Raw genomic sequence first — 12,840 nt, forward strand, 5'->3', positions numbered from 1 at the left:
TAACATTAATGAGTTGATTAAATATTGTCACTAAATAGTGTCATAGTGTTCTTGAGAAATCCATTGCACCCCGACATGTTCTGCCGCCTTTGGTCGGGGTGTGACAGATTGGTATCGGAGCCATAACTATAGGATAGGTGGTTAGACGTAATGACCTAGTATAGTTTATGCTTTAGGGTCCTTATACGTGTTTCCTATACATGTTTACACTACCCGATTGTTCATTACACATACTTATTTATATACTTATTTATTTAATCAAAATCGTAAATATACGTATACACACACTCTCATAATAATCTAACGTATCCTTACCTTACCACAAAAAAAACATTAGTTTTTATTGTGTTTTATGGATCACGAGCTTAACTAGGATCCCGTTGCTTCCAATCTTCTTAAAGATTGTCTCATATGAGATGACCACTTTAAGTTGCCGAATGCAAGTGTTCCGGTTGCCTCCTTATATTTTGATGTTATGACATAAAAGCCACGATGATACGTGGACTAGTGTTATTAACATAACGTTGTATCTCAAATTTTATTGGTTGTTATTAACGTGATTGGAGTCGCAACATGAAAGACGCGGTGATACGTGCGCATGTTCGAATGCACATTTTATCTCCTTTTTATTTAAGATTTATCATCGGGACGTCAAGTCAGGGTGGTTCATGTATGATTTTTCCACCTTTAAATCTTAAGACATTATTTACAAATTTCAAGGATTTAAACAATTTTCCCTTTTATTTTGTCATATTAATTCTCGTCACGAGTTCTCATTTATAAATTGTATTTCCTTTTCATTGTGAATAAATCTTTTATATCTTGATTTCACATAGTAAAATTTCTACACAAATTTTTTCATTTTAATTTCACACCAGGATTTATATTACAAAATTTAGTTAATTGTGATCTCTTCAAAGTTAAAAGTATTTTGAACTATTCATAATGATTTTTAATACGTCATCTTTATTCATTAAGACTATTTATAAACAAAATTTTTATCACATAAATTTCGTCTTATTAAAAAGGTTTTACGATAAATTTTACCTTGATTTTCAAGTAAATTCTCATTATATAAAATTTAAATTGTCTTTAAAGTCCTCATACATGATTTCATAAAAAAATTATTTTGTTATAACAATCCCGTTTATTTGAACTATCATTTCACAATATTGATTATTTAAATTTTCTTACGACATTTTAATTACACTATATTATATAATACATATGGTAGAATTTTTCATTTCCCAAATTTATGCTCATAACAACTTTCATTATGAAATTTTGGTTCATTATAACTTATAAAAATTTGCATTATACGATTCAAGTTGTTTTAATTTTTTTATGATAGTTTTGCCTTGATTTTTCAAGATATGAAATTTATAGCTTGTAATTGCCTTGAAATCCTCATGCAAAATCTCATAGAAATTCTATTTTTTAAAGACAATAATCGTCCATTTCGATTTCTCGATTCACAATGCCGGATCATTTTAAATAACGAACATGGTTAAAAAAAATTCATTACGCAAATTTTTATTCTCAAAACAAATTTCATTATTCATATTGATACCTCATAACAAATTTCAACATTCAATTCACTTATTTTAATTTCCTCATAAGCAAAGTTTTATTTTGATCTTTATAAAAATTTATTTAGCTTCCTCATGACAATCGGCTCTTATTTTTACAATAAACTTCAAAATACAAACCTTATTATCTTAGTATCACATGATATTTTCCACTAATTAAATTTAAGCATTTCAAGAATGATTTACACTATGCGGGTTGGTTTATTTCAAATTTTCTCATACTTTATTTTACAACTTAAGCCGACCCGACGTATCGAAACCACTCTCGTTTAGCGGAAAATTTTTAGCAAAGAAATTGTTGCGATTCACAAACTTAAATCTCAAATTAAAAAAAAACGTTACGTTTCGAATATTTTTTAAAACCCCTTTAATAAATTTTTCTAATTATTATACCAACCTTTTCACATTCGTGAATTTGCTAAAACGCGAACAATCCGTGGTGGTTCACGAAAGTTCCGTTTTCGTGCAAAATTTGAACTTGTGATAAATTATATATTTTCCATTTAAAACTTATTATTGGTCAAAATTTCTTTAAACGCAACCACAAGTTTCTAAAAACCCGCACTCAATCTCAAACTATCACCTCAAAAACCTCATCATTCCACTTCAAAGTTTTCCCACACAATCAAATCTTTCCCCAAAAGAAACGAAAACTAACATACCAAAATTATGCCCTCACCAACTCAAATACCATGCAAATCCAAGATGTACAAAACCAACCCAACAAAAAGGCCTTAAATACCGACGATTCTACCCTAGGAAAAGCTATCAAACTCACTATCCTAATACTTCAAAGACACCGACAAACATATCAACTAATACCTTTAACACATACAAACCAAAATTTATAAACCTATGGCTCAATCTTTCGACACATGGTATGTCAAATCACCAACCATGTCGTCACACCACTACCATCCAACCTTAGAGTTCGATATCAAATAATAACCCAAACACTCCCTACAAAATACATGCATAAACCGAATATCAACCCAAACTAGTCAAGGTCGACTTATCCAACCCATCAACTTAACCTGAACTCAAATAAGTAAACCTCATCCCAATAGCCCAACCACTACTCACACAAGTCATCTAAGCCTAACCCACTCAAACGACCTAAACTCATCAAACCCCATCAATCCAACTCAAGAAAACCCAATTACGCAAGACACCCGAAACACACTTACTCTTCACCAAATTTCCAAACCATTGACCATTCGAAGCCAAAAACCTCCCCATACACACGCAAGCTTCATTTTCCCCTTAAATTTTATTTTCAAATATACATACAACTAGTGTATTTATAACGATCTCATGTGCTCAAATATTCATTTTGTTAATTATAAATTCTTTCAGGAATAACGATTTACATATTATGCTCATATGTTATAAATCATCTTTGTAGAATATAATATTGTCATAACAACTAAATTCTATTATTGGGATTTGTTTTCAAAGATTATTAAACAATTATATACGTGTTTTCAAGGTTATAAATATTGTCACGTAAGGTGATAATCCCATAATAAATTTATAAATACGAGGTTTCATTTTGAATGTTGAATTCGAGATTTATTCGATAACAAATTACAGCTTTCATTAATTAGCATAAACTCAATGATCATGGCTTTACAAATCCTTTTTGGGACACATTCAAAAATGCTTCATACACTAGATATTGTAGCATGAATTTTGTTCGATAACGATTGACGTGAATTAATATTTCTTATTATCGCAAGCATCATTTATTTCATGATTTATTATCATCACAATAGCTTTACGTATACAAATTTTCTCTAACAATTTAACTTACAAGATTTTCATTTGATAGCAATTCAGATGTTTCTCTAACTACGCGTTACCGCGATGCTTTGTTACTATATACATTTTCTTGGAAATGATAGAACGACTTTACTTGAGACTTCATTTTTGATTTTACTTTTATAATTTCAAAAGAGTATATGATATGCGATTTACATATTTCGTCATTACTCCGAGTCTCACTATTATTACGATTTTCTTTTCAATTGATGAGATGTTTCGATGGAAATTTTATGCATATGAGATTTCATTTTGTGTTTTGATTATTCATGACCGGATCCACTTTATTCAATAACAATTTGTGTACTACTTTAAAACCTTATTTTCGCTAAAAATTTCGTTTACATTTTAAAAGATATTTTCATGACTATGTTGTTCATGTTTGAGTATTATGCTTTTCAAGCAAAACCCAATTCTATGCACTTTTTGACATAATTTCATTTACTCAATCAACGGCCTATGTGTGGCTGTCTGCAAGTTTTGACGCTATTGGAAACCGTTACTATAATCATGATTATCTGAATGGTTTCACAATAGAAGCCGTTCACATTTTATTACATTCTTCAATGATTTTGCCAAGTTAACCAAAAAAAATTTTACTATGATTTTGTGTTTGATACATGCTTACGTCACCCCATAGAACCCACATCATCCTCATGTTATTCCATTTCACGCAATCGTACTCACAAATGTTTATTTTAACCTCAATTTTGTATTCATCAGATTTTTTTTTTCATTTTCACATGTTTTGTTTCATCATGCCTCATTTAGTCCCTCAATGTTAGACCTTCATATTCCTTTTGATAACTTCCGACTTCGATTCACCTTACTATTGCTTACACGATCATCTATAGTTAATTAATCGAATAATTAAGATTTGCAAAATCCTCCTTAATAAAAACGTTTTTGAAAACCACACAACTTACTGAACCATGGGGAACGAACGACGACTTAGATAATTATGGGTGCACACTTAATAATCGAAATCCTCGTATGGAAGCCATAGCTAGTGCAGTTGTGTGTAATAAATCATAACCAAGCATGATTTTGAATAACGATATGAATGTGATATAGTAAGGACATGGTGGATACGCGCGCTGGTACATCCTATATATAAGTGTCCTTATTATTTTCACATTTATGGCGTTTTCGGGTCATTTAAGGATTGATGTTATTGTTTTTACTCATAAACTTTTAGTACATTTTCCTCTTTTCAAACGACACCAATGGAAGTTTTCTTCTTTTTCGTTAAATTATTTTAATTTCGGGATGAAATTTCCAAAAAGTTGGGGATACTGTGACATTCGTCAATTTCGGGTCATCTTTTATTTTCTTTTATTATGAAAACCGACCCGTTTTTTATCCCAAACCTTTCAATAATATAAAAATGATGAATTTTATGTTACATATTGTTTTATGGTTGTCGGATCTCAAAAACATCTTTTACAACCCTTAAAATGCCCCTAAAACGATCAAAACGGACTTCATGGACTAAAATTGCCAAAGTTAAAAATCATATTTTTTCCCTCTGCGACCTTATCGCCGTGCTAAGGTCAAGGGCAGAGACCTTAGCACTGCGCTAAGGAGCCCGGCAACAACTAGTTCGCTTTTGGCTTGTTATAACACATGTTTGACCCTTTAAACCAATGAGAAAGCTTGGAAATCTCCAAAGCAACCTTATGGATAACCCTAACATCTTATCCTTCATAAAACCAAGCCACACTACTTATTTGAACCTACTCTTTCACATCTAACTCTCTCAAACAAAGTTCTATGCTTCAACCTTTAAGTTCTTTCTTGTTTTACTTCCAAAAGTCAAACAAGAACGATTCTTGGATTTTAATAATCCCTATTGAATTGTATTTACCGATAATAATCCCTATTCATTTTATCGCCACTGGCGGTCCCAAATTCAAACAAGTTGTCCCCCAATGGTCCCCCGTTAAAAAGGACTTAGCGACGTTATACTTTTTTCCGAATTTCAAGCTAACTTTTTAAGGCTATTAATCGGAATAACGATACGAGTCGAATGATGTAAAACTTAGCTCCAAACAATGATCCAAACGACTTGATTTTGGTTAATTGTAAGTTCAAACACCCGAATTGAAGCATTGTTTCGTCATTTTGAAGAACCGTTTTGAACTAAGTTTTACATCAATCGACTCGTATCCTCCTAACGATCAAAATCCCTAAAACATTGGTTGGAAAATCAGAAAAAAAACTATAACACTGTTAAGTCATATTTAACGGGGACCATTGGGGGCCAAATTTTTTGAATTTGGGACTGCAAGTGGTGATAAAATGAATAGGGATTATTATCGGCCAAAACCATCCAATAGGGATTATTAAAATCAATATTTCAATTAAATATTGTTATTAAAACGTATATATAATATACCCCTTGTTTCCTTCGGCTTTCACTTTTCCGGTCATGGTCGGTTGAGGTGAAATGCTTATAAGGACAAAAGGCTACATGGAGGATTTTTGCAATTCTTGTTAAACACTTTAATTTATGCCTTAGTTTTGATTAAGCTTGTTAATATTTTTTATTTCTTAATTATTTTATTTTCCAAATTATTTTAATAGTTCAATGGTATTTGGGTATGTGGTCACCATCTTCGGTTTCATCCCGAGTCAAGAACCGAACCAAAACCGAACTTTTGTTTAAATACTTTATTTTAACATGTTGTATGTAAGACTTGAGTATTATCATTTTTAAGTTTATTCTAACGAGTTCCATGGTATTGGGTATGTGGCAACCATCCTCGGTCTTCTTCCGAGTCAAGGACCGAACCAAGACTGAAATATCGTTTATATGCTTTATATATTTAAAATGATTCAATAATGTGTTACACGTAAGATTTATGTATTATAATTTCTAATGTTACTTGATAAGTTCCGTGGTATTGGATATGTGACAACCATCCCCGGTTTCATTCGGAGTCAAGGACCGAACCGAAATCGAACTCTCGTTTAACTCATTATTTAATTGTTTTAAAACAAGTTGTATGAAAGATTTAAGTGTTAAAGTTATTTTATTTAAACTTTTGTATTTGTTACTTTAGTATGGATTTGTTGGACCCAAACTTGGTCATATATAAAGTCTTAGACCAACTAAACCAAACAAACCGAACCAAACCGGGTTCACTCACTTGAAACACACTAGTTGTGTTTCGGGCCACCGAACCTCATATTTTATTTGATATCTTTTACAAACTAATTATAAATGTTTTCTTAAAGTACTTGGTATGTCGGATCCAACTTTATCTTATAACAAGCTTGGAACGATAAAACCAAACACTCGCTCAACGATGATATTTAGAGTGTCTCCATTAATAGAATGTCTAACATTAGTTGAGTCTTTGTTTTAAACAATTTATTTGATAATATTTATCCCTTTGGAATGCCGGGTTCAGACATGACTATTTATCAATACCCGAACCGACTAACCGAGCACTCGTTAAAATCCTGTTTTGGAATATCTAACAAGGGGTCCTGCACTATTGCATTAAACCAATCCCCACATATTTACTTAACAAAGGTTTCGAGCAAACTTACTTTTCAAAAACCATTACTTCAGATTCTTAAATAATTGTGTTTTAAACATTAAACTTTGATTAATTATTTAACTTGTCATTTTGTTTTACTTTATAGTCTTTCAAGATCATCTTCTAAACCGAAACCCCTTTTAACGTAGACCTCACTCGTTGAACTTGTTATCCCGGTTTATCACAAACAAACCTTCAAGTTATTTATTTCTTGTGAGTACTTTTTCATCCCCCATTTTCCATCGTATGTTTTGGGGGGTAACATTGCATACTAATTCAAAATCAAATGATTTGTACTTGTGTCTCAAATATTACTTAAATAAATGCTCAATTTGGTGTTATATGCTTTACATGATTACATGCTATGTGTTTATTGCTTTAGGCGGGTTGGCCTATATGAAACTATTAAGTGTGATCATACGCTCCCCTAACTACATTAGCTTAATTGCTAGTAGCATATGGCAACTATTATCCGAGTATATTTGGTTGTTACCATATAGTAAGGTGTCTCAAACTATTTACTATTTGCATATCTAAATTGTTGCTATTATTTATTGTTCCATATACGAGTTGTGGATTTCATCTATTATATACTTATGTTCAAAACTATGAAAATTTCATACCAACATTCGTGTTGACAATGTTTATTTTATGCAATGTTACAGGTGTGATAATTGATCGAACGAAGAATTGAGGAATGTAGCTTGTTTTGAGACCACTAAGTAATTAGTCGAAATAAACAATATATATTTGTTTACTTGTATTCAATTTGTTTTGTACGAACAAGATGTGTTGTTTATTGATTTATGAAATTAATGAGTTGATTAAATATTGTCACTTAATAGTATCATAGAGTTCTTGAGCAATCCATTGCACCCCGACATATTCCGCCTCCTTTGGTCGGGGTGTGACACTAAACGTCGGGGGTACACCCCCCTTGGATTTTTCATGTGTTAATTTTGGTTTAGAGTTTTGTGTATAACGCTAGAATGACACAATTTTCAAAAAATATAACCATTACCGTTTGATAAAAAAAATCCCTTTTTTAAATTTTAACACAAATCTCCTATAAAAACAAACTCAAACTTCAATTTTTATACACACTTCTACTAATTCTCTATAAAATATTCAAATATGTATTACAAAACACCAACCAATATGTTTCCCTACAAAAACCAAATGCTCGGTTTTGCCGCATACGCCCGACAAGGCAACGAAAACAATCTGGACCCAAATAATCCACAACCGAACCCAACAATCACTATGCCAACAATCCCTATCCCTCAAACCCCGTATGCGTTTGACTCATAAATAGTCTCATACATACAATATCTAAGTTGCGGAGCCCCTAATCCAAATATGGTGTCCAGTTTCCAAAACCCATCCACGAATATGATGGCCGGTTCCCAAACCGACGACGAGTACCAGAGACACAAATCAACCCGGATCCACAACCCGTCCCGGAGAATCGCGAAGGTTTGAGTCAACGTGGAGGCGGACGTGGGAGAAAACACGTAAACAAACTAGCCGGCAAACCTTAGACTAAAAAGACCACTATACCATGGAAACCCGACGAGTGTGAATTACTTTCTTGGGCGTGGTGCGCGGTGTCGGAAGATCCCGACTGCGGTAAGTTTTTAATATATATATATATATATTAAATTTCTTAGAACAAACATTAAACTTGTAATATTTTTATTTATTTTAGCGAACTTTCAAACATCGGGCGTATTTTGGAACAGAATTAAAGATTTGTTCCATGAACTTGGCGGGGACCCGTGTCGGGAAAAAGATTCGTTAATGTCGACATGGACCGATATGAACAAAAAATGCACGAATTACCATGCGGTTCACTCTCAGATGACACGAACGTGGCGTAGCGGTGTCTCGGACGCGGAAATCATGGAAAGGGCGTTGGTAGAATATCAACAGAAGTCGGGGAACTTCGTTTACTTTAACTGTTGGAAATCCCACCTGAGGTTTCACCCTATGTGGGCCTCCGTTTCGGACGCAAAAACCGAAAGTTTTAGGCCTAACAAAAGGTCTAAAACATCATCTTCGATTGATCCATAAACGCCAAGTTCCAATGCTCGAAACTTCAAATTAATCGATAATGAAGACGGAAATCCCTATGCGGATGTTTCCAAGATCCCTCGGCCGGGGGGTAGAAGAAGCAAGGGAAAGGGGCCGCGTCGTCATCAATGGGTTCGAATGCCGAAATGGAAAGTCATTTCAAAGAAATGAACATTCGACTCAAATAAATACAAGAACTTGGAGCTCAACGTCTTCAAGTAAATTTGGACGCCGTCGAAGTACTTAAAAGGAAGGAATTGGACATGAGATCGAGATTTTGACAAACGAGCTATCCGAACACCACCCGAGAGTCCAATCTCTAAAAGCAATTCAGCAAAATAAAATTTTTGAAAAATACAACATTTAGTCTTATGATTATATTGTATTTTTTTTAATTTAATGTACATTTTTATTGTAATGTAATTTTTATTTATGAGTTTGATCTATATTTTTTATTTCAATGCAGTTTTTTTAATTATATATTTAAATATGTAATGAATTATTTTAAAAAAAAAAAAACAAAAAAGTGTAAAAGTGGCTGGGCGTCACTTGGCGCTTAATGCCCAGAGGTGGGACATTGTGACTACACCCTCTTTTCGCAAAAAAACCATAACTCTAACTGAGCGTCACGTGACGCATAATGCCTATGTGTGGGACATTGTGACTACACATGGTCTAAGTTTTTTTTTTTTTGAATCAACATCTATAGTTGATAACTTGATACTTGAGTGACAACTAAAATTATTTAAAAGTAATTGTCTTTTTAAAAAACTTGAATTTTTAAATGGGTTTTAGGTTATAATAGGAGGGTAAAGTTAAAATACAAAGGGGTTCGAAATGAGAAGGATGAGAAGGAATATGATTATGACACCTGGAAATCTTCATATCAACCTGATTTTAAGAAGGAAGGGTATTTTTGGAAATTTTTTGATTTATTATCTAAACCCAGATCCTTGTCAATTTACACCATACCAATCGACAATCGACAATCAATAAAATCAATAAACAAATCTAAACTAATTCTACATCTTAATTGCTGAAAGAAAATCGAAGAATACGAACTCAGCTATGAAAGATGAAGGATTTAGTACGAATTCAAATACAAACTCTTCCATGAACGATGATGGATCTGGTATGATTTTTTCTCTTTTTATTTTGATTCAAGCGACTAATTCATTTTAGATCATGCGATTTTTAATTCAAAGTGCATTGAATTGATTTAATGTTTTGCTTCAATTTGATAAATCGATTTTTATTGTATTTATTTGATTTCGTTTACAAGCATGGCGCCTTTTTGCAACATCATTGTGTTTTATTAATAAAATAGTTTTTACTATTTGTGTTTTAATTTCTTCTAGCATTGTGTTATATTATATTGAAATTTGTGTATACTTAACAGAGTTTTATTGATTTAGATTTTGGAGTTTAAAATGAACTTGGTGAAGAACGTGTAACCCCTAGGTCTGGAAAAATATATTACAAACCGGTTGTGAGTCAATCACTTATACCTGCTATAGGTATGGTGTTTGATTCTGTTGAGCTTGCATATGGTTTTTATTTTAGCTATTCTCATGCTAGTGGTTTTAGTGTTAGGAAGAGTAGTTCATACACTAATCATGGCCTCCTGAAATTGAAGTATTATGTTTGTTCTAAGGAAGGGTTTAAAAGTGGAAGTGAGTATAGTACATTAGATGATGCAAACAATGGTAAAGGAAAGCGCATGAAACCATCAAAGAGAACCGGATGCGGTGCACATATTATGTTTAGGTTGAATGATAACAACAAGTAAGAGATTTATATTTTTGAAGAAGAACATAGTCACAGTTTCATGAATAAAGATGATATTCGGTTTTTAACACCTGCGAGAAGGGTAGATTATACAAAAGAAAGTGCTATTCAAGCGCTCTCTCAAGTAAATCTAGGGCCTGTTAGAGCGTTTAATATTTTGAAAAGTTTGTACGGTGGGTATGAGGAGCTAGGTGCAACCAAAAATGACTTTAAGAATTTTAAGATGCGTCAAAGTGAATACATTAGTGAATACGATGCGGATATGGGAATTAAACGTCTTGAGAAGAAAAAGAAGCATTGTCCGAATATTTCATTTGATTATACTATTAAAGAAAACGGGATTTTAGGTGGTTTTTTCTGGGCTGATGAGGATTCAAAGAAAAGTTACTTGGTTTTTGGTGATGTTGTAGGGTTTGATGCGACCTATCGATCAAACAAGAAAGACTCAAAACTTTTGTAACAGTCCAAAATTTCCTAGAATAGTATTAATTTATTGATTTCGTTGGAGGAATTAATTTGAGTTAGTAGAGATAGTAATAAAATAATATGATAAAAGAGATGTTGGGATTTAATTAAATATGGACTAAAAAGGAAAGATGGGCCTAAGGTCCATGGGCTTACGGAGTATAAATACCCCTTAAACCCTAATCCTTTGCATTTCCATCCATTCTACACCATAGCCTACACCATAAAGAACACACAGTTAAGCCAAACACTCTCTACTATATTCAACGATCCGAGATCACCCGAAGGTAAGAAATCATTTATCTCAGCTGACCCAACCTATTAGAACCCGACACCGCAACCCCGTGATGGCGTATGAGCCGTTTGGATCTACATCTAGCTTTATTCGGGTGTTTAATCAACCAAAAACGAACTTAAGGACCACCTTAGCTCAGATCTGGACATCCCAAAGCTACCTAGGTCATAAACGATCAAACCCCGACCAACTGCGGTGGTTAACGGCGGCTGACGGCACCGAACTTGAAGAAAAATCTCAAAAACGCGCATTAAGAAGCTAAGCAGAACTTATACGCCATATAAGTTAATTCAGCGTATAAGTTGCCTGGCCGTATAAGTAGGAAGCAACGTGTATGTATGCAGCAGCGCGTAAGTTTTAAACATCGTGTATGTATAAGTAACGTATATGTATACGTGTACCGTGTATGTATTATACGCTAAGAACTTACACGCTAGCTAACTTATACGCCGGATTGACTTATGCGCCAAGACAACTTACACGTGGAAGAAGGACTTATAGGCTTGACATCTTATACGCCCATAATAACTTATGCCCTTAAAACAATATATATGTAAGGCCCCGTTACCGGTAGCCCTACTTTCCTGTTGGATTTACTCATAAACGCAGTTCTAAATATCAGAGTTAATTAAAACATTCGCGGAATATAAAAGCTTTCATAAAACATTTCATAACAAAACACATCTTGTCTTAAAACGTCATCTTGTCTTTCAAAATAAACAAAACATTAAACTTAAACGTCTTGAGTGTTCCGATGCCAGCCTCTTATTCAATGCCACGTGTCTCCTCAAGCGAGCTGCCTCATCCTACTAACCTGCGTGCATACTAACAGTCAGCTACGCTGAGTGAGTTCTAGTTAATCATACATTATACAATACACATAAACTTATATTCTTTCATTCATACTTTCATACTTTCATACTTTCTTTTGTATTAACTTACTTTCATATCTTACCTTATAAAGAGCATTACGCCCTACATTCCTCGAGTATTATTAGGGCTCGGTACCCTCCTTCCTCGAGTATTATTAGGGCTCGGTTCCCTCCTTCCTCGAGTATTATTAGGGCTCGGTACCCTCTTTCCTCGAGTATTATTAGGGCTCGGTACCCTCTTTCCTCGAATATTAGTAGGGTTCGGTTCCCTAGTTCTCGAATATTAGTAGTGTTCGATTCCCTCTTCGTTACCATACAACCATACATCATACCTCGAGCATTATTAGGGCTCGGTACCCTTTTCGTAACCATACAACCATATAGCCATC

At 33.6% G+C, this 12,840-nt stretch overlaps 1 protein-coding gene across 1 annotated transcript; it reads left to right on the forward strand.

Moving 5' to 3' along the window:
• Positions 1-10,550: 10,550 nt before the first annotated feature.
• LOC143624104 (protein FAR1-RELATED SEQUENCE 5-like) lies at positions 10,551-11,279 on the forward strand. Its single transcript, XM_077094844.1, has 2 exons — positions 10,551-10,737; positions 10,840-11,279. Exons 1-2 carry the CDS (start codon positions 10,551-10,553, stop codon positions 11,277-11,279), a joined length of 627 nt encoding a protein of 208 aa, XP_076950959.1.
• Positions 11,280-12,840: the final 1,561 nt, after the last annotated feature.

Source organism: Bidens hawaiensis, unplaced genomic scaffold (genome assembly GCF_021521415.1).
Source record: "Bidens hawaiensis isolate Kalapana, Puna unplaced genomic scaffold, B.hawaiensis_p1.1 tig00003654_1, whole genome shotgun sequence".
Taxonomy (NCBI): domain Eukaryota; kingdom Viridiplantae; phylum Streptophyta; class Magnoliopsida; order Asterales; family Asteraceae; genus Bidens; species Bidens hawaiensis.